The sequence below is a fragment of the Scomber scombrus genome, chromosome 20 (genome assembly GCF_963691925.1).
Source record: "Scomber scombrus chromosome 20, fScoSco1.1, whole genome shotgun sequence".
Classification (NCBI taxonomy): domain Eukaryota; kingdom Metazoa; phylum Chordata; class Actinopteri; order Scombriformes; family Scombridae; genus Scomber; species Scomber scombrus.
In genome coordinates, this window is record NC_084989.1 from 18,363,552 (window position 1) to 18,383,470 (window position 19,919).

Genomic DNA, 19,919 nt, shown 5'->3' on the forward strand with positions numbered 1-19,919 from the left:
CAATTTTCACTGAAATGGTTTCAGAAAAGTGTACCGGTCTATGCATCATAACTGGATTTTTGTCCTCGACCTTGTATTGCATATCAACTGGATATGTTGCTCACTTGCTTTTCTAGTGTGTGTCAGTTGAATTTGTCTGTTTTGTATTGTTTGTGTTCATTGTTGTAGCAATGTTTATGCTGCTCTCTTGGCCAAGTGACTCTTGGAAAATAGATTTTATTGTCAGTGAGACTTTAACCTGGTTAAATGAAGGATATATATACAATTTTTTTTGTTGTTGTTTTTTTGTTTTCATTTTTACACATCTGAGGAGCACACCTGGCAGCAGTAGCATTCCTAATACACACAGTAGGTTATGTGGACAGAAGGACATGTTAAACATCTGTCCCAATATGAAGATAACTGATGATATAATTCCTGGCTAATGTAGATAAATAGCCTGCAGTTACAACAGCAGACAGACCCTCTACCCCATTTTCCCCTTCACACACACACACACACACACACACACACACACACACACACACACACACACACACACAGATCAGGATGTGGACAGTGACACATCCACTGTGGTATTAGCTTCTAGTCTCTGGTGCTAGAGATAAGATGGGATACAGGAGATTAATGACTCTGTTATTGTTAAAGCCGTGGAAAGTCTGGGTCACTCTGGGAACAATTACTCTACTGTACTGAATAAGCATCGGTATCCCTGACTCAACTAATGCCCTCCTCCAAATTGAATTAATTAAGTTTTAAACCTCTTTCCACTTATAGAGGGTTGTATAATCAAAGTCATATTTTATATAATGAACACAAGGCTGTTTTGGAAGGTGAAATTGGATTTTTACTCAGTGTTCACTTGAGCTTAAATTGACCAAAATCAGAAGCTTACTGTGAAATTGCATCACTTGGAAGGGAAAGAAGAAAAGGTTTCAATTTTTTATAAAAAATCTTCTCGGGTCTGAAGGTAGAAACATTATAATTAAACAACAAAGCAAAGCTGGTGGTAAAATGTCACCATTGCAACAGTTAACATACGCTTTGGTGTTACTGTAGGCAGGACAGGAAAACGAAAGAAAAAAAAAAGTGACCCACAACTCATTGATTGTTCTTTTTTATGAGTCTGTGTGAATCGCTTTTCACTAAATGGGTCCATGTGTGTTCCATGTCAAACAACAGCAGCCACAGGCATGTCGTTTGATCAACACAGAAAAAAAGCATCAGGGCTTCCTGTGGAAAGAAACGTGCTAGTCCAGCTTTAGACCTGGCAGTCCGGAGGCTCCTCTTGTTACAACTTGATGAATGATCCCAAATTCTGAAAGAGTTTGGTGGAAATGAATTTGCCAAAAACAGACATATCTGCCAGCACGGAGGCGCACAACCTCTCATCCTCTGAGAAAACACTCAGAACTTTAGTGGAAATATATTTACACAATACCTGGCAGAAGCATAATATCTTGAAAAACAGGAGTGTGGATCAATTGGGATTGTTTTAAAAAAAAAATGCCAAGATGAATCCCAAACCTGGCAATAAAAGCACATGTTGGTGAAAAGAGCCCATTCAAAGACTGAGCTTCTCTGGAAAAGGGCTTAATCTGAAAGCAGCAGGCTAGAGAAGAACTCCTGATGGAGATTATATTATCTGCAGTGTAACCCAGAGTATTCCTGTGCTAATTCATTTGAGAACCGAGTAGTATGATGCTGCCTTCAAATGCTATCAGAAAACTGCAAGTAGGTATTTTAACAACCTACCAAAGTAGGGATGTTATGATGCCTGCTGTAGGTTTCAGAGATGTGATATGGCTGCTGTTAATAGAAACAATGTTGAAAACTGATTTGAAAATGTGACAGTTAGTTGTTACTATTTGATTAACCACATACAAATAGCCTGAGGTCATAATGAATTGTTAAAATGTTTTCCACATTGTAAGGTATCTCTTTTTCGTCCATTACAGTACATGGTCAAACCAATGATGCATCCTCCCACATACATACTGTAAAGTCCACTTCCAGTGTTGATACAAATAAATGGGGAAAAAGGAAAAACTGCAAAGCAAAATTCATTAAATGTGCAAGAAAACATTATTAGACTTCTAACTGAGCCTGTCCCACATCCCTCCCACCAACACAGGAAGAAGTAGGAAGATTAAAACTACACATGAGGTCTTGGATTGTAAGTAGGCCATCTTATCCTGATATCATTTAAAGTAGATGACCAATATGAGCATTGGTCACACTGTAGCATTAGTACAGTCATTAAAGCAAATAAGCTGTACACTGTGGGAAACTAGGGAGTTAAAGTGCACAAATACCACACATCATTTAACAGGACACATTGTCACATAAATGTAATGTCTGGTGTAGCAGACACATCTCTGCTAGATGACTATTTCCAGTAACCATGAAGGGAAATGCAGTGTTCTTTCATCTTTAGATCAGGATTTAAAGTGATTCAATTCACGGGCATGCTGGGAAAGCTGTGATTTCAACAATAGTTTCATTCGGAGATCTTTTTAATTTTTAATTTTCATTTATCTGTGGAAGTTTCATTCCAACTAATCTGACCTCCCACAGACCTGATGTTAGTGGGAGTGAGAGTGATGCTTCTCTGCAGTGGATCATTTCCTTTTAAACTGCAAAATCCTCCTTATCAAGCTAAGAGCGGTCAAGTGTTAGAATTGGCAACTTAATCAACAGTTAATGCTGATTATATTTTCCACTCATTAACTTTTGAAACACAAACAAGGCAAAAGAGTTTTCACTCTGTAAATATGTGCAAGTATGTGTTGATTGTGCTGTAAAGTGCTGACTTTGTACTGCAAGAAAGTCATTTATCATGTATTTTTCATTAGGATAGAGTGGTTTCTTGCAGTGCAAAGTCTTGGTGATGCCTTCTTTAACTGCTATAAGTTAGGGTTAACTCGTTCTTACTGTACTGAGGAATGCAACTATATTCATTAAAATAGATTGTGATGGCTAATGCAATAGTTTGTGTGTGCTTTAAGAAGACAGAAATGGTATTTATGGAGTTGCTGTGTTCCTGAGGCAGAGAGATTTCTCTCTCTCCCTGCAGACATTTGAACTCTTAGGGCTATTTGACATTGAAGTGATGGTTCATGTTGTTTTGGATATTAAAAAGGCTCACACTCTTTCCATTTTGTCACAAGCTGTTTCTGTCTCGCTGTCTTTAAAATAATGCGAAACAAAACTTTTTACAATGGAGTAAAAAATCCAGTAGAAGTTTGCTTTGTCAAAATAAGTTTTCCTTTTATACCGCTCTACTTTGCTCTTAAGAGACAGATATGGAGTTGAATTGAAGATGATTTTCTTGCAAGATAATCTCCCATTGCTTATAGCATCATTGTGAGTTACTGTGAATACCAGCCCTAAGGGGTTATATTTGCTTTAAATAATCAAATTGAATATCTGTTTGAGCAAAAGGTTAGTATTTCCATGCTAATGAACTAAGTCAGCTGCACTGATGAAAACCTCGACCCAGTAGTGACCTCCCTTAAGAAAGAAACCTTTGTCTTATCGCCTTGTAATCAGACATCCAGCTTTTATTGGCTGCTAAAGTTGAAAGCTGGAAACGTATTCACCTGCTGTTTTTAAGAGATAGAGGTGACTCGTTCTGCAGCCTTGGCAGAGTTGAAGATCCTCGCTGAAAGGTGAGTGTTTGTTGAGTTTAGAGTGAGATTTGTCATCCCTTTACCTCACAGCTTTTACAATAACACACCGCCATATGCGCTCAGGCATGTCCTTGAAGAGGGCTGTGGCGATAGTGTGGTGTTATATAGTGGTGACAGTAAGCTGAATGGTGGTCAAGGATTGTGGAGTTACTCAACACACAAAGAACAAAGAAACCATCAGTCTGGGCGGTTAAGAGAAGAGGCCTCTTTGTATTTGACTATTTGCCAGCGTCATCATTGGGTGACCAGGTGTGTGTGTGGTTTTGTCTGCATGCTTAGGCAAGCTTTTGTCAGACAGTAATGTCTGACCACTATCCAACCATGAGCTTGAGTTTGTCTCTTATGACAGTTGCATAGTTTCTCAGCTGCACACGTTTTCCAATAACATTTCTTTGTGTTTTTACAGCTTTTAGTTTTTCTGTTTCTCCCCCTCTTTGTCATTGGGTGATCACACACTTTCAGATTGAAAAACTAATTAAGAAGTTCCACAGAAATTCGGGATATTGTCAGGCAAATCCCATCAGACCTGTAAAAACAGTTTACAACAGCAGTTTAGAAAATGTATCATGGATGGCAACTCTGGTACTGATTAGTCCAAGAATTTGGACTAATCATATGCATCCACCCTTGGTTAACATCATGCCTCTTTACTTGGACATGTAGTTGCTTTCTTGCCAAGATTTATGTACCACTGCATCACCCCTTTCCAGCAATGAAAACCAACTAAAGACGTAGATCCGTTGAGGATGTCTGGGCCAGACTTTGTGGATGACCTCAGCTGGCGTTGCTGCTGTTGATCAGTCCTCATGATGTCCACAAGGGCTGTAATGCTTGGCAGAAGAGAAACTCTGACCCCATTTAGGAGTATGTTTTCAGTGTTTCAATAAGTTACGATAAAATCAGCAATAACACTGGTAAATCCCACACAATTGTCTTTGAATAGAAGAGAGGAAGAATTGCTATTAAAATCTTCTTTCCAGTCAAAATCCCACATGAACATCGAAGTGTTCCATGAGGTAAAGGGTGTTGGTTGGTACTGAACTGAGTCCCTTACATCACTTCGGAAAGATCCCAGAAATATGCCAATGCACTGATAGGTGCCCAGGAATGAAGTAGTTAGTTTATGCGGATCCTTGAGTATTTCTTAATGCAAAATAGACTTGAAACTAATTGTAGTAATTTAAATTATACCATTATCAAGAGCTTTGAGAGACCAAAGTGACTGGAATTTCTTATAGCATAAAGATTGATTGCATCAATTTCTGGGCTCAGTGGTTATCTTTGAGCTTCATTTCACACATCACTGCATGGCGGTGAAGTTGAACTCTGAATTTGGCCCAAACAAAACTTTTCTCCTCACATGCTTTATGTAACATGAGAGGACATAACATATACCATTCACAGAAAAAGCAGAGTGGAGGAATTTTTTGTTGAAATTCACCTTCCCATCTGGAAAAGTGACTTTTGATCAATACTCAAAAATGTGATCCATCCATAACTAAGACGTCTCTTGTCCGAGATCTGCATGGAAATACTGGATAGAACGATGGAGATTATTTATGGTCTGAGGGACTTTTGTTGGGGCCACAAACATGGAGGGGAAGAGACTGAATTGTCCCAAGTCAGATGTTCATACCAGACTTTTGGATGCACTTACACTTGCACGCTCGCAAAAGGGAAAAAAAGCTCCCTGATGACAATTCCTCACCTTTTAAATGTGTGTAAGAGCAACGTACAGGAGACATTTGCTAACCCTGACTGACGAGCAGTGAACAGTTGTCTCATATTGTTGCAAACATGTCTTTTCCAAAGCCTTCTCCAAATTGTGCGTACAAGGACCGCTTTTCTCTCAAGACAATTTTTGTTGCTGTAATCTCAACACTGCGCTGTAGGTAATTGATTCCTTGTGTCTCCTTTCAGATACATTTATGCATGTCACTGAGCATTTTGACTCTAAGCAGAAGAGAGAAAACACACAGAGGGATATTTCTCAAATCCTTTCTAAGATATGGACGTTATAGCTAATTTTTCTTGATGCAACAGTTGTATTTATTGTTGTGGACTCTTGTATTCTTTTTTTAAAAATAGGTGATGTTTTGGGCATGAGAACAAGCTCTTTAATCCAGAGTAAACTCTTTGATTGCAGTGTGTACATGTCCATGAGTAACACAAATCCCAGCAGCCCTGACCTGTTAATGAGCATAATTACTTGTGCGCATGTAGAAATAAACTCAAACCAAAGGGCGAGGTACAGTTTAGATATATACAAGATATGTTTCATTTGTAAATGATCTTATAGAGAACGTGATACGAACAAAGAACTCTGCGGAGAAATGAAATATAAATACAGTTGAATTCAACAAAAAGTTTGATTTTCAACAAACTTCATGACCCTGTTTCTCACACCTCGAGACCCAGGAAGGTGATGATGTACAAAAATATTTGAACAGTGTTTTTCTTTAATGAAAAAAAAAATCATTGGGGATATATTGAGCTTTTTGGCAGACAGATGACAGCATGTGAAAAAACCCAGTGAATATATCCTCCTGTCCAGGGAGGGAAATATTGCAGAGGTAGACTTATGGCTTAAAGCCTGACCACGTCTCAGTGTTTACCAGCCATGTTTTCTTTAACATCAGAGGAATGTCAGTGTCAGTAACACCTGTACATACACACATGAATATGCACATGCACATACATGCACTCCGACATTTAAATAACAGACAAACTGCCATTCTTTAAATGTGGGTATTCTGTATTTTACCATCATAATTAGTGCTTTTCTATATGGAGACCGTTCATACAGTGATACACATCATCTGGCAGCCATATTGGAGGTCTTCTGAATTTTCTTGCAATGCACATGATGAATTTCTGCTGTAGCTGTTTGAGCAGGAACTGATTATTTTACATAGGATCAAGTTTTGTGTTTGGATAGCATTTATCTAGCCAAGCAAACGTTAGTGGTAAGCAGAAAGGTTCACATGCATTGCTTTTATAAAGTAGCTCTTTGGCTAGTAAGCTAGCCAAAACATACATGAAGGGCGTTTTCAGACCTGTGCCGTTGAGTCCGGTTGAATCGGACTCTGGTTCCTTTTTCGCCACGCAAGTTGTACTCTGCAAATTTGAGATAGATGGCTCCGGTAGCCAGGTGCACTTTGCACACTTGGATGCAGATGACTTGCCAGCAGCTAGCCGGACAGTGTATCAAGGTCCAACCTGGACTAGCACAATTAAGTACATTGCAGTTTTGATATTTGGAATGACCGTCTGAACCTTCTATCATTTACCCACCCCAGACCGAACTAACCCATAAGTGGGGTGAACGTTCTTGTAGTGATGCATTTTGGTTTGCTTGGATTTTTTCCATTCGGTCGGAAGCAAACAAATTGGTTTAAAAACGACTTTGTACTCTCAGATAACCTGAATAAGAATGTTCAGTGTGTTTTGCAGTACAGGATGAACTACATGTAGCTACTTACTTACTTGGATGACAGGAATTATATATGGCTGACATTAAACTTTCCTCTGTCGTCCCTGTAATAAAATATCCCTCTTTATCCAGCTGTAAAAGACTTTGGAAATGTGCCTTGGACGACAATCTGCTTTTCCTCATTTTTTATTGTAGTGCCTTCAAGGACCTTCAAAAGGGGGTCTCCCAAAACACTCTCCGCCATGTTGTTTTCTCAGTAGCAATGGGGAAAGCAGAATAAAATATCAGTATATTTGAAAGAAAACTAGTTTCATGATAACGTGTTGGAATCAGAGATGTGACGCTACTTCTATGAGTGTGATTATCGTGCTGTGGAATCAGACACAACAGAGTATGGAGGAGGAAGCGACAGCACAGCCTGACACAAACTTCAGCTGCTGAGTTTTTTTTTTTTTTTTTTAAGGATAAACTCTGATTCTGCTGAAAATGACCCAGAGAATTTTGAGGAATTCAGGTGGATAGAAAACTTCTAAAATGTATTTGCTTTTATGATAATATTGGAGTACAGGCTACAGCACTGTTGTTACGAGACAAAATATCGTATTGTGGAAACAGAAACAGAGTATGGAGGAGGAACCACCAGAGCTACACTACAGCTGCAGCTGAGTCTTTGCAGCATCAACCGGTGCCTGTTGAGGATCATCAGAAAGAATGGAGACAGAAGTGAAAACTGTGCAGCATTAAACTTTGTGTAACATCATATTGGACTTCGCCATCTCTGAACACAAAACAGCACAGCAGTGACCTTGTGTTACCTGTAACTTGTGGCTGCCTCCATCTTGAGCACAATCAGGTCCTAGTTTCTCTTCATCCATAACGATAAAGGAAACAGCATTAGGTTGTAGTTTTCACTCGTCCATGATTGTTTCACAAACCAAGCTGAAAATGGAGACTGCTGACTCAGAGGTGCTTTGACTGTCTACCGTCACAGATGTGCTCTGGCAGCATTCTGCCTTGTATGCAGCTCTCAGTAAGTTTGCAGTGATCCACATAACTAACTCTAACGCACTGTTTGTTGTATGATCCTTGCACACCGGTACAATATATTCAGACTCAAAAAAGCCTCAGTAATTAGAGATAATGCTGATCACTACAAACTTTGTGTCCACTAACTGGCCTCTCTGTTAGGAAACGTTTATTTGCCGCCTGCGTTCCATAAATACACCATTAGTAGCATTAGATTGGACCACCCGCAATGCATTCTGGGTGTTGCGGTAGTCCCCTTTTTAGAGCACTTTTTTTCTTGTTTTTTTCTAATCATACTAGCTAACTAACTAACTTCAAAAATAACTACACATTTCCACTAAAAATCATCATATTTACAGCAGTGAAAGTCCTCGTTAAGAGTACTAAATTAAATAGTATGTAGGCTATGCAACAGTGTTTTTGTGAATATGTTTTAACATTAACATCCATCTATTTTCCATAATCAGATAATCCTGTGTGAGGTCATGCATATATTTTTGTTTAAGAATGATACACAATGCCAATTTTAGCTGATAATAACTCTTTGTAGAGTCAAAAATGACAAATTAATAAGTGTACATCGTAAGTGCTGATCTACAATATTTCCCTCACTTAATCAGATTAGAACCAGACTGAGCCTCTTTCAATAGTACAGTATTTATTATTAAGTATGACATTCAAGCATAATGCTAAACAATGCCTCTGTGACAATTTATTTTACACACTTAAAATTGTGTGAAGAAAAAAAGAGACAATTTTAGTGAAGTAAATTGGATCAGGTGTGCAGGCAGCGCTGGAATGCACCTAATCCTTTGCTGCTCATTGAAACCAGCTGTTCCTCACCCAAGATAATTACCTGCACATCTATACTGCACTGTATCTGTATCCCATGCTTAAGGCGAAAGCCTCTCTACATTCCTCCTTTAATTTTATCTGACATGTTTCTCTCAAATGCCAGATCACATATTGTAATTTAACTCTCTTTCCTGTCTCATTCTCATTGTAAGCAGCGCAGTCAACTGAAGAATCACATGCATCGAATAAAGTAGCAAAATAGGATCTTGACCTCTCCCAAAGTGTAATATAAGTTCAACTCTTAGTGCCCGAAAGCACCTGGAAAAACTGTTCTGCAAGGTCCAAACAAACATCATGACCTTCCTTTTCCCCAACTTGTACACTAGTACGTCAGTGGAGAAGACGACAGTGTCTGTTACTTTTAGTATGATCTGTGCACAGAAAATAACATTTGCAGCAGTAATGTGGGTGTTTTTTTGGACGAACCAGGCATCTTGTTCCAGGAGTAAGCGGAAAGTAAATGGGAACCAAAACAGGGATTTAATGCCAGGTAGTATTCACAAAAACATGTCATGTAACTACATTTTAGGATTTTCTCTCTAAATAAGATCCACTTTAAAGTGAAAAGTGATGAAATAGTAACAACATGACTGACTTCCTTGGACAAGATCCTCTTGAATATTTTACATCCAGTTGTTTTTTCTTCAAAAATTAGAACGTAACTCATGTCTTGGACTTCAGCACTGCACTGTAGGTATATGTACTGTGTATGCTGCAATTTCCATCCTTCATTTTTCCACTTCACTTTTTCCCTCCTTGCTGCAGCTGCAGTAGAGCGCAGGATGAATGAACAATATCTGGCTGCTGCTGCTACTGAATCCTCCCCTGACAGACGTTTCCATTACAGTCAGGCTGCTTACATTTACTCTTTAAATTCCAAACAAAACGCTAACACGGTATGACAATTTAACATCATAATTACCATGCAGATGACGGCCCAGTCTCTCCCAAACATGCACAGGAAGATCAGAGGTCAAACTTTTGGCGCTCTACAGACGAACACCTGTCAGCATGATTACAACTGGTGACAATAATTGCATCCACACTGAAGCAGTGGATGTAAAGATTAATATGATTTAAAATGCAACTCGACAACACTGACATCTCTTACTGCTTGGCATGCTCTCTGATCCAGCAGCTTAAACACCTGTAAGCACAACCACATTCCTATAAAATAACAAGAGTGGAAAGGAAATCTTTAATTGAGGCACAATTGTATTTTAAAGTCAAAATGAGTTTTTGAGTACTTTTTTCTGACCTTTTTTAAGGGTGCACTGTTGGCTGTATTTTCACTCTGGAAGGTTTATGTACACACCTTTGGGAGTCCAATAATATGCCAATAATCTGAATAAGAGTGTTAAGCCTTTTACATTATTTAATTTAAGTGTCAACTTCCATAATTCCATGTAAATGTTCTCTCAGGTACTAATCAAAAAGCATGTGCAACCATTAAAGCTGTGGCAAGTGTCTATCCATTGGAACTGGACTGATTGCATGAAATCTAGAAGCAGAGAAAACTCTTATGTCTATTTTCATTAGATAAACACTTAAAAAGCCTTGATTGACAAATCCCTTATAGTGGTTTTTGATGTCATTATACCGCTGTTTTTTTTCCATGTGTGCATTTGTGATCTGGATCTAGACTATTCATGGCCTAAATCCATTTGAAGCTCATCTTTCACTTTTTCAAAAGCAGTTTGACCTTGGAGCTCACGTCCCTGCCAATCACTCTGAGGCTGAATGGGGGACTCCTCACTTGTTTTCAGTAGTGTGGCTTCCCTTTGTTAACATTGTGTTTGGATTTCAGCTCAAAAAACACTAGAAGCACTTGTTATTTGCAGGGCTGCATACTGCGGATTTACCATCATCCCACCCTCAGAGACGTAGTATGACCTTTGAACTCACAACACCCACCCCCGGCTTTGTGAAGAGGCTTCATAACGCTGCAGACTCCTACTCTCCAACCTGAGGGCTGGGAGTCCATGTCAGTCAGAGGGGCGATGGAAGGGAGAGAAAGTGGGGGGGGGGAAACAAACAAAGGAGGGGTGGAAGAGTGGCTAAAAATTGGAACATGTTTGAAAAAATGATAATTACAACATGCCAGTTCTGATTTGGAATCATTGTTATTATTCATCATAAATTCAATCTGGGCAAGCTGATTCCAGATCTGTCATACATGATTCTGTCAAATCTTTGCTCAGTTCCTGTGAGACATCCACCATTGCTATTAAAAGCCTGTTTGTGACTGTATTTCACAACTTTCATTTGGTTTAGTTTATGTTTCCAATATTCATCTGGAATGGTTATCCTTCAGTCCAGACAGACACTGTACAGATTTCAACCTCCAAGTCACCCCGAAAGATTTTATAAGTCGGCCAAATTTCAGCCAGATCGGTTGTCATTTCGCGTGCAGTTTCAGGAAGGTCATGACGCCAGATTAATTACCCAAACAATCAACAATCTGGCTCTTGGATGATCGGTTTGATTTCTGGCATGTCAGTAATTTTGCTCGGCTGTCTTGAAGTTTGAGCAGTTCCACAATCCAGTTTCCCACAATTCAGCATAAAGTTATCCCAGTGTGCTTGCCTGAACATAGAAGTAACCAATTACATACATGAGAGAGAGTATGTTGTGTGAACAGAATCTATGGAGACATTGTTTATCAAGTGCTGGGGTGGTTTCCATACAGAGTAAAACGGCTAAAAGTAAAGTTGCCTTTCTCTCTGTCGACAGCACCTTTTTGAGGATGTGTCCGTCTTGTTTGAATAGAAAAAGAAATTGTCAATGAAGAAATTGTTCACAGGTGTTTGGTCACCCTGTGAGAGGCATGAATGTGCTGCAAGGCGTCTGCGGGAAATCCATATCGACCAGCATCACTACCAGTTGATGAAACGTACAGTGCAGTGTGAGCACAGAGTTCATTGTGTTAACGTTTTAATTAACGTTAATACTATGCACTGTGTACTGCCTGACTTTTATTTGTTTTGGAATATTGTACAAAAATACTGCGTTGTGTGTTCTGTCACCTGCATAACATCCTGTAGTCAAAACCCACTTGACGTGGACCATAACACAGACTCATATAAACTCAGGTACAGATGCAAAGGAAACATGAGGGAGTTAATGATAAGTGAATTGCAGCTGTGAATTGAATTCGAATATATTTAAACTTTAAAAGTCTAAATCTGAACTAAATGAATCTTTACTCCGTCATCTTAAGGCACATCATTATGTCAAGGCCAAATTATTGAAAGTGCAATTAACAAAACATAAGCAGATGAATGAATGACATAATAATTAATTAGGAACTGTCTGCTTAACTTTCATGCCACTTTCACTGTGAGGCTACGTGATAGTAGTAGGAAGGTGAGGAGGACAAAGTGTGGTGGTGACCAGGACATGATGTTTACATGAGTCAACTGATAATAATGAATAATAACCGTCCCTGTGTTCATTCTCCTCACACAGCATTTATCACTGTTCCATTCATTTCTAGCTGAAGACTAATGGATACCCTACAGCGGGTCAGAGGTGCTGCAAGGAATCCTGGCCTCCGCGATAAGAAATATTCAAAATATGAGCTACAGAAAAGGCTTCTTATCTGTCGTGTGGTAGACTTTTTGGAGCCCCAATCCACCTTCCTCTACTCTTTTCTGTTCCGTTTGAGAAAACTTGGATTTCATCTCCCTTCTTCATCAGTCACAATTCCAGGATTAAGAGATCCCAAATGATTTTCAGTCATAGAAAGATACAAATGAACAAAATTAATTATTGGTGTTTGTCCTACCCTACATCTGAGTGTCTTTAAGCAGCAGTGCAGTATGTTACAGCCACAAGCAGCTTAAGTTCATAACATGGAAATTCCCTTTAAAAAAAAGCCCCATTTTCAGATTCAGAGCCATGCACTGCTAGCAGATGTGTTTTCTTTTTGTTCTCTGGCACTTTTTGATGTCAGCTGGGGCAGCTCAGATCTTGGTTTCTCTCAGCCGTCAGTTAAAGAACGATGATGATCTGGTATCTCACTGACTCATATGAGTAAGACCTCGGACTGGACCCGTTTTTAATCTGCAGCCACCCACAGGCTGAAATCCCTTCTTCTCCCCCTCCTCTCTGTTACTGTTTTCTTTGCATGGAAACGCAAGTCTGTTGCTCTTTGTCTCCTTGTCTCTCATCACAAAAGAGTGGACTTTTTCGCTTTGTTTACTTCCAAATACACAGACTACTATGGTGATCTCAGGACACTGAACCAGAAGTCTTAGTGTGGGTGTAGAGTAGGCGTATAGTAATCCACAAAATGTATTTTGTTCACTTGAGATTTTGCCAAAAACAAACATCCATTAAAGAAATGTGAGTTGCCCTCACATATTTATGAATTGATGTTTCATTACTTTCTCTTGCTGTTGTCATGTGGAAACTTCTAGTTAATATAGAACGTGGTTGCTGTGTTCTGCAGCAAATATAACTGTATAATGTTTAACTGGCAACATGATGTTCGAATACTGCAGCCAAGTCATTGCTCAGAATGGATAGTTGAGTGTACACAGCACATGATTTTGACACCAGAGTCGGGTTCACATCCCATGTCTCAGGCGTGGTTATGCTTGGGCTAATGAAACACTTCATTAAAGGGACATATTATGCCTTTTGTGATTTTTGTTATTTCTTTACTGTTGTGATATTTGATACCTATGCTAAACTTTGTAGCAATCCTCCCTGCAAGTCAAAAGCCGGGGCTTTAACCTGCTCTGAACCCTCCATTTGCAATGTTTTTTTTTCTAGCTTGTCATCAAGCTGACGTCAGCTCATGACACATGCCCAGAGCATATAGCCTTTGTTGCTGAGGTTGTTGCTAAGGTTTTTCCATATGTTACTTGTATTATCCGAGCTCAGATTTCAGATCAGATTCCGGCTCGAACATGTACGTAAGTATTTGAGAAGTTGACATTTCAAATAAAGAACCAGAAAAAGCTGCTATATCCTACTACTATAGTTTGTGTCATGGTTTGTTGAATTAGCCTAGGCAGCCAGTGAAAGTCTCCCAAGGGGCAGCTTCTACGAGTTGAACTGCAGTTCTGTGTAAAGTTAAATAAAACAAACAGTCTCTTCTAACATGTACATTTCTTATCTTCAGCTCACCATCATCTGCTCTGGGATAAACTGATTAAACTAGACACCTGTGAGGCAAATTGACCACCCACACACATTTTCTTTCATCGTGGGTTATGACAACTTCCGACAAAACAAAACAAAACAAAATTTAGCCAGATTGCTGGAATTACAGCCTCTAAGCAAGCCAAAATAAGACCCATGAACTCTGCTTTAACACAACAACCCTTGTTTTAGAAGTGGAACCACTGCAAATGATTACCCAATATGAAAACCTGATAGCAGCAGACAAGATATTCACAAAAAGACATGAAGCACAACAGTTGTCAGGCATTTTGAGGTGAGGGTGAAATGTTGTGATTATTTCAGAATGTGTGTGTCAGTATGTTGCCCACTATCTCTTGTTGGTTGGACTTAAGATGACAGTCTGGGCCTGGCCTTGTATGACTGACCGTTAAGAAAGTAATATTAATTCAAATTAAGTTAATAGTAACATTTGACAGACTGGAAACAAAACAATGTTTTGAGGAATGTTTCCTGCCGGCACAATCAATCAGTTTACATGAGGTCAGTGAAGTGAAGACTGCTTATCTCTGATGCCACCTTCAACAGCATCACTCACAGGCTTTGGTGGCTCTTATCAGTCTGAGCTGTCAGAATCAAGGTCTGAGCACATCTTTATCTGTCCTCCCTTCTACTGGCTCCTGCAGCTTAGACCACTGTGGGTTTCTGTTTGTTCTAGGCAGATTCCATTCGGCACCATGTCAGTATGCTCTTGAGTCCAGACACTGTGGCAGACGAGTCACTGCCACTGGCATTACCACCAGCAGAGATGAGTTTGAGTGTATTTAACTGGATAGAAAATGTTTTAAAGTCCCATGCACTTCAAGCCACATATTGAACATATCCCCATAATAAAAATTATTATTAGCATTTATTTATCAATTTTCTTTTCTTTCTTTTCAATAATTGAGTAAACACATTTGTGGTATGTGCCAAAATTATCATTATCATTTGCCACAAATTCCATTTGTAATATTCATGGAGCGAATGTCTGGGAGCAGCTGAAAAGTATAGCTTGGAGATCTCAGGAGTACTTTTCTTCGCTGATGATGTAGTTCTGTTGGCTACTCCAGACTGTGACCCCAAGCACATACTAATGGGCAGTTTGACTTGTTGACTATTTACAAACATTTGTATGTTTTTTATAGCCAAAAAGCACCTACTTACAGCTGTATAAGCAATGGATACAACTCCTCCGTCTCACTCAACCTGAAATGGGCTGTTTAGTGTATGTCTGTCTCTCTTCTTATTGGCTCACTGTTCAATGAGTACCGCATGCCCAGGCCAAGTATCTCAGAGTCTTGTAAATATGTCACGATGGGTGAGTTGAAATGTGAGTTTGAGATCATTAGGTGCATTGGTGTGAATCCAGCATGAGAATCACAGATTCCAACATTGCCAATAAAAACTACTACACTGAGACATAAAAAAAAATGACTACCATAAATGTTTTGTTTCATTCAATCCAATATCTTTTGGATTATAACTTCAACAGACTGACAAAGAAGTCAATTCCTGTAAAGTTGAAATGTGAGCTTTGGTTTTAGCTGTTTTAAATATTTTCTTTAATCCAATGATAACTTTGTGTCTTCACTATAGTTAAAAGAAAGTTTTGAACTTGATGCTGCTGCTCTTGAGGCATTTCCCCCAACAGGTCAAGGCCACACAAGAGTTGAGCTTTAAAGCACAAGGAAAGTGAGAGAAACCACACCGTTGAGGAGGAGCAAAGGGGGTGGGGGACTTAGCTGGAGTGTGTTAATTTGTATCTGGGGTGGTGATGTCTGAGGGGAGGGACTGGATTAGTAAGCGGTGGTCCGTAGAGGGAGACGAGTGGAGTCAGGTTTCAGCTTTGCGGGGGCCTCTTGAGTCCCAACGTACTGAAGCTGCCTTTGTTTGACTGGGAACCAGAGAGAGAGAGAGAGTGTGAGAGCGAGAGAGGAGGAGGAGAGTCAGAGGCTTTTAGTTTGGAGTGTGTGAGAGAGGGAGGCAGAGTGAGCTCCATCTCTCTCTCCCTCTTTAACTGTCACTATCACACATGAACAGGACGACTTTAGTTTGGATCTAAGCTTACTGTCACTGAAGATGACTTCACGGTAAATGAAAGGCACTTTGTTTTTTAATGAACAAGCTGTTTTAAGTCAACTTTTAGATTGTTTTCTCACTCTTTGATTCTTTTATGCAGCATTCCTCCCTGGTTTGTTGGATTATTTCTACTAGTCCCCCGGCTCTGCTGCGGTCGCTCCTCTGCCTATCAGCTGCTGGACGGTATGTGCTCCCTCTGTTTGTTGTTTGCATGTTGCTGGAGCAAGTGTTTCTTTCTGCTGTTAGTTAACTTTCTGCTGGCTCAGGAGTTTTCATGTGCTCAATATGAATGGTGAAACTGTTGCGCTCTTGTCCAGGAATAGAAGTGCTACACTGAGGTACAGCATGATATTACTTTGAGAAAACCGGATTATATGTTACAACAAGGCTGGTGTGCTCGTATTGGAAGGTAATAGGGATACAATGCTATTACTTCAAGACATGATGAACAAAATTAATTTAGTAATATGGAAATAGTGATATATTATTCAGAAAGGAAAACTAAAGTCTTTGTCAAGTCAATATTAAGTAGCACATTTGAAACAAGAATTTGAAGTCCCTGTGATATAATATGACCGTAATATCAAAGGAATTCCAAGTTTTTTTTCATTCTTTCACTGCACATCATCTTGGCTCTTTACGAAAGTGCTTATATCGTTAAGACTCTGAGAAAGTCCTGAGGGGTTTCCAGTCTGAGTTTTGATGGCATATATGCATTAGACCCACCTTTGATAAGATCAGTAAATCCCATGGGATGCTCAATGTTGGATCCAGAGTCACTGCACACTGTTTATACTGCAAGTAGGCTGCTAACGGTGTGGCAAGGGAAACATGGAGATCCCCAGCTTCTACTTTGGGAACCACTGCTACATGACATCAGAGTGCATGAGAGGGATACCTGTCAGCTTCTGGGCTTTACGATGATTTCAATTATTGTCTTTACTGAAATGTTTCTCTTCACCCCTGTGTAGTGCTTTTCTGTCTCTGCAGACTGTTTTCACAGCTCAAACTTGGATTTTTTTCCATGATTAATGGATCAATCAGTACACTGAAACATGTTACCAATTAGCACTGAAGGAACCGCAGACTTTCTTTTTCCATTACAATTGGAAACAACGTGACAGACAGGCTCTGCAATCAGTAGCACCGCATAATTAAGGCAGTGAAGATGATGTAATGCCACAGCTACTGATTTTTAAGATGTGTGTGTTGGAAGGTGCTCGTCAGAGATGAAGGTCGTTGTCAATTATGTCTGCGAGCTTCATTTTATTAGTTTTCTTGAAGGTCCTCAGACAGACAGGCTAATATGCCTGCCTTCGTCAGTGTGCTGGAATCCAGATTGGCATTTGTAGCTTTATGTATGTGTGTCTGTGTGGATATCTTGACCTATGATCACCACAAGGACCTCTATGTCACAAAAGCAGCATTGTCTGGGCATAGTCAAATAATTATGGGGTCTCTCTAGCTAGTGTGGCCCCATGGATCTTAATTGTCAGAGTCTGACATTTTGAATTAAACCCCACTTTGGCAGCTGGTGGCTAAAAAAGTGTTTTAAGATAAGACTTAGGGTTATGTTATGGAAATATGATCTTGCAGGAATGACATTTGATTCAAAAGAAGTTTGAAATGTGGGAAATTAATGTTTGCAACTAAACAGAACTTGACAATTGATCTGTGTGAGGATGTGGGTGGAGTTGGGTTGCTGTCAGTCTGACTAAATAAGATTTTAAATAAGTGTGATTTCATGGTTCTTCACTGTAGATCCTGCAGAGGCTGGCTCTCTCTAAGGCTGTTTGTGCTATTGCCATATTCATAATCCACCACCATGATTCATTTTTTCGAGAGGGGAAAAAAGATCTGTGTGTCTGAGTGTGTGTGTGTGTGTTTTCACACGCACGCTGGCTAGCTTGCCTGAAAGAGCACCAGGGACAAATATTTCCAGGCTGTAAATATTCTTGAAAACAGAACTGTCGCCGTGGCAACATTCACATTTCTGTGCACGTTTGTTGAAATGACGCTGATATAATCCTTTTCCTCAGTGTGAAATAGTGCACACTGTTTCCTTCATCTGTGTCTTTTACTAGTGTGTCCTGATGCTGTTAGGTGGATGCAGCAGAACTGAGCTGGCAGGACATTGATCTTCCATTCATGGAATCTCTCTTGTCATCTCTTATTATAACTTTAACAGAAACAATGAATTCTATTCATGAGTCTTATGACAGGCTAGATTCTAGGTATATGAACACATTTTTAGAAGTTTTTGTTTTTTTTAATTGACAAATGAATGAGAAAGTTCATTGTTTAATTCATTAGTAAATTAATGCATGAGTTTTCAGTAGGCACAATCCCACAAAAAACAATAAATTGGCTTTGACCCAAGCTGTGAAGGATCCAGGTGTGAATACGCTTCAAGTGTTCCCAGTTCCCAACAGTGATATAGTTATTGTTGCCATTTGACAGAGGGATCATAAAAGCATTCCCTCAGGGAATTGGCTGCTTTGAATCTTTATTAATAAGCAACATGTAAACAAACAAACATGTAAACAGGTCATCATCTTCAGCCTGGAGTCCAAATGTGAATCAACAGTTATATGCACACACCTGCATATGTCTGTATGCCACACCTACAAAAAGAATACCCACATGCAGCTCATTCCTGATGGTCCATCTGCTATACACATGTAAATAATAATGTTCTTAATTGGTTTGATGGAACAACATGAATAACCAGGATGTGGTTGGCTATTAAGGATAATGATTAAGATGATGTTGATGATGATTTGAGTCTCAGAGAATGTGGTTATGATGATTACATTTTGGGTGGTGATGAGGATAATGCACGAGATGTGGATGATGAGAATGACGATGATGAGTCCTTGGAGATTTATATAGGGTGTTGGCGAAAACTGGTTTACATTACCCAACACAGATGTCCTAAACAGGATGGACTGACTTCATACATGATGAGGCTGTTTCAAATCACTTAAGTCATATCTGAACATTTGAATAATTTGATCTCTAAACTAAACAGATACCATACACGCTGGTCTACTATCAAGGCAGGACTCATTATTTTCCTCTTTTTATCTTTTGTTTGTTCAGGGAAGGTCAACTGAGGATATTTCTTTCGTTTCCCCACCCCTCATTCTTTCCATTTTCCTGCTGTTGTGAGGGTCAAAGCAGTACAGGATCTTCGTGTTACCAACAAGCCAACTAGTTTGTTTGTGACACTGGTCCTTCCCCTACACTACAGAATGTGTTTTCTCAACAGAACTGGTGGTCTGTATTGACATCTTTCCTGTTTTCTCCACCCATACAAACCATCTCAAAAGATTTACAGTTAACTTTTGTATTTAAATAAAGAAGAGTTTGTTTAATGTCACAACTTTCCCAAAATGTTTTTAACTTTTGGAATGAAGCCAGTTGGTTTTTATAAATGAATGCTTTGGTTTAAAGAGGATGATTTGTGTGTGACTGTTAATGATTTAGAAGTAATTGGCTGTCTGACTGTTGGCTGGATTGATTTATGAATGGGAGCTTCTTGCACACAAAACCTTGTGACTCACTGTGGTCTGCATCAAGAATAGCTATGGCAGGGGTTAGTCATGAACCATTAGCTCAAGTTAATAAGAAGCATCTCCTAAAAGTAGGTACTGACTGAC

General features: G+C 39.4%; 1 protein-coding gene across 1 annotated transcript in view; it reads left to right on the forward strand.

Moving 5' to 3' along the window:
* The first annotated feature begins 16,176 nt into the window (after positions 1-16,176).
* Positions 16,177-19,919, forward strand: part of LOC134002367 (collagen alpha-1(XVIII) chain-like) — a 56,364-nt gene continuing 52,621 nt past the window's right edge. The window contains exons 1-2 of the mRNA XM_062441709.1: positions 16,177-16,268; positions 16,358-16,440. Of these exons, the coding sequence (XP_062297693.1) occupies positions 16,258-16,268; positions 16,358-16,440 (94 nt within the window). The 5' untranslated portion in view covers positions 16,177-16,257. The remainder of the gene's footprint in view (positions 16,269-16,357; positions 16,441-19,919) is intronic.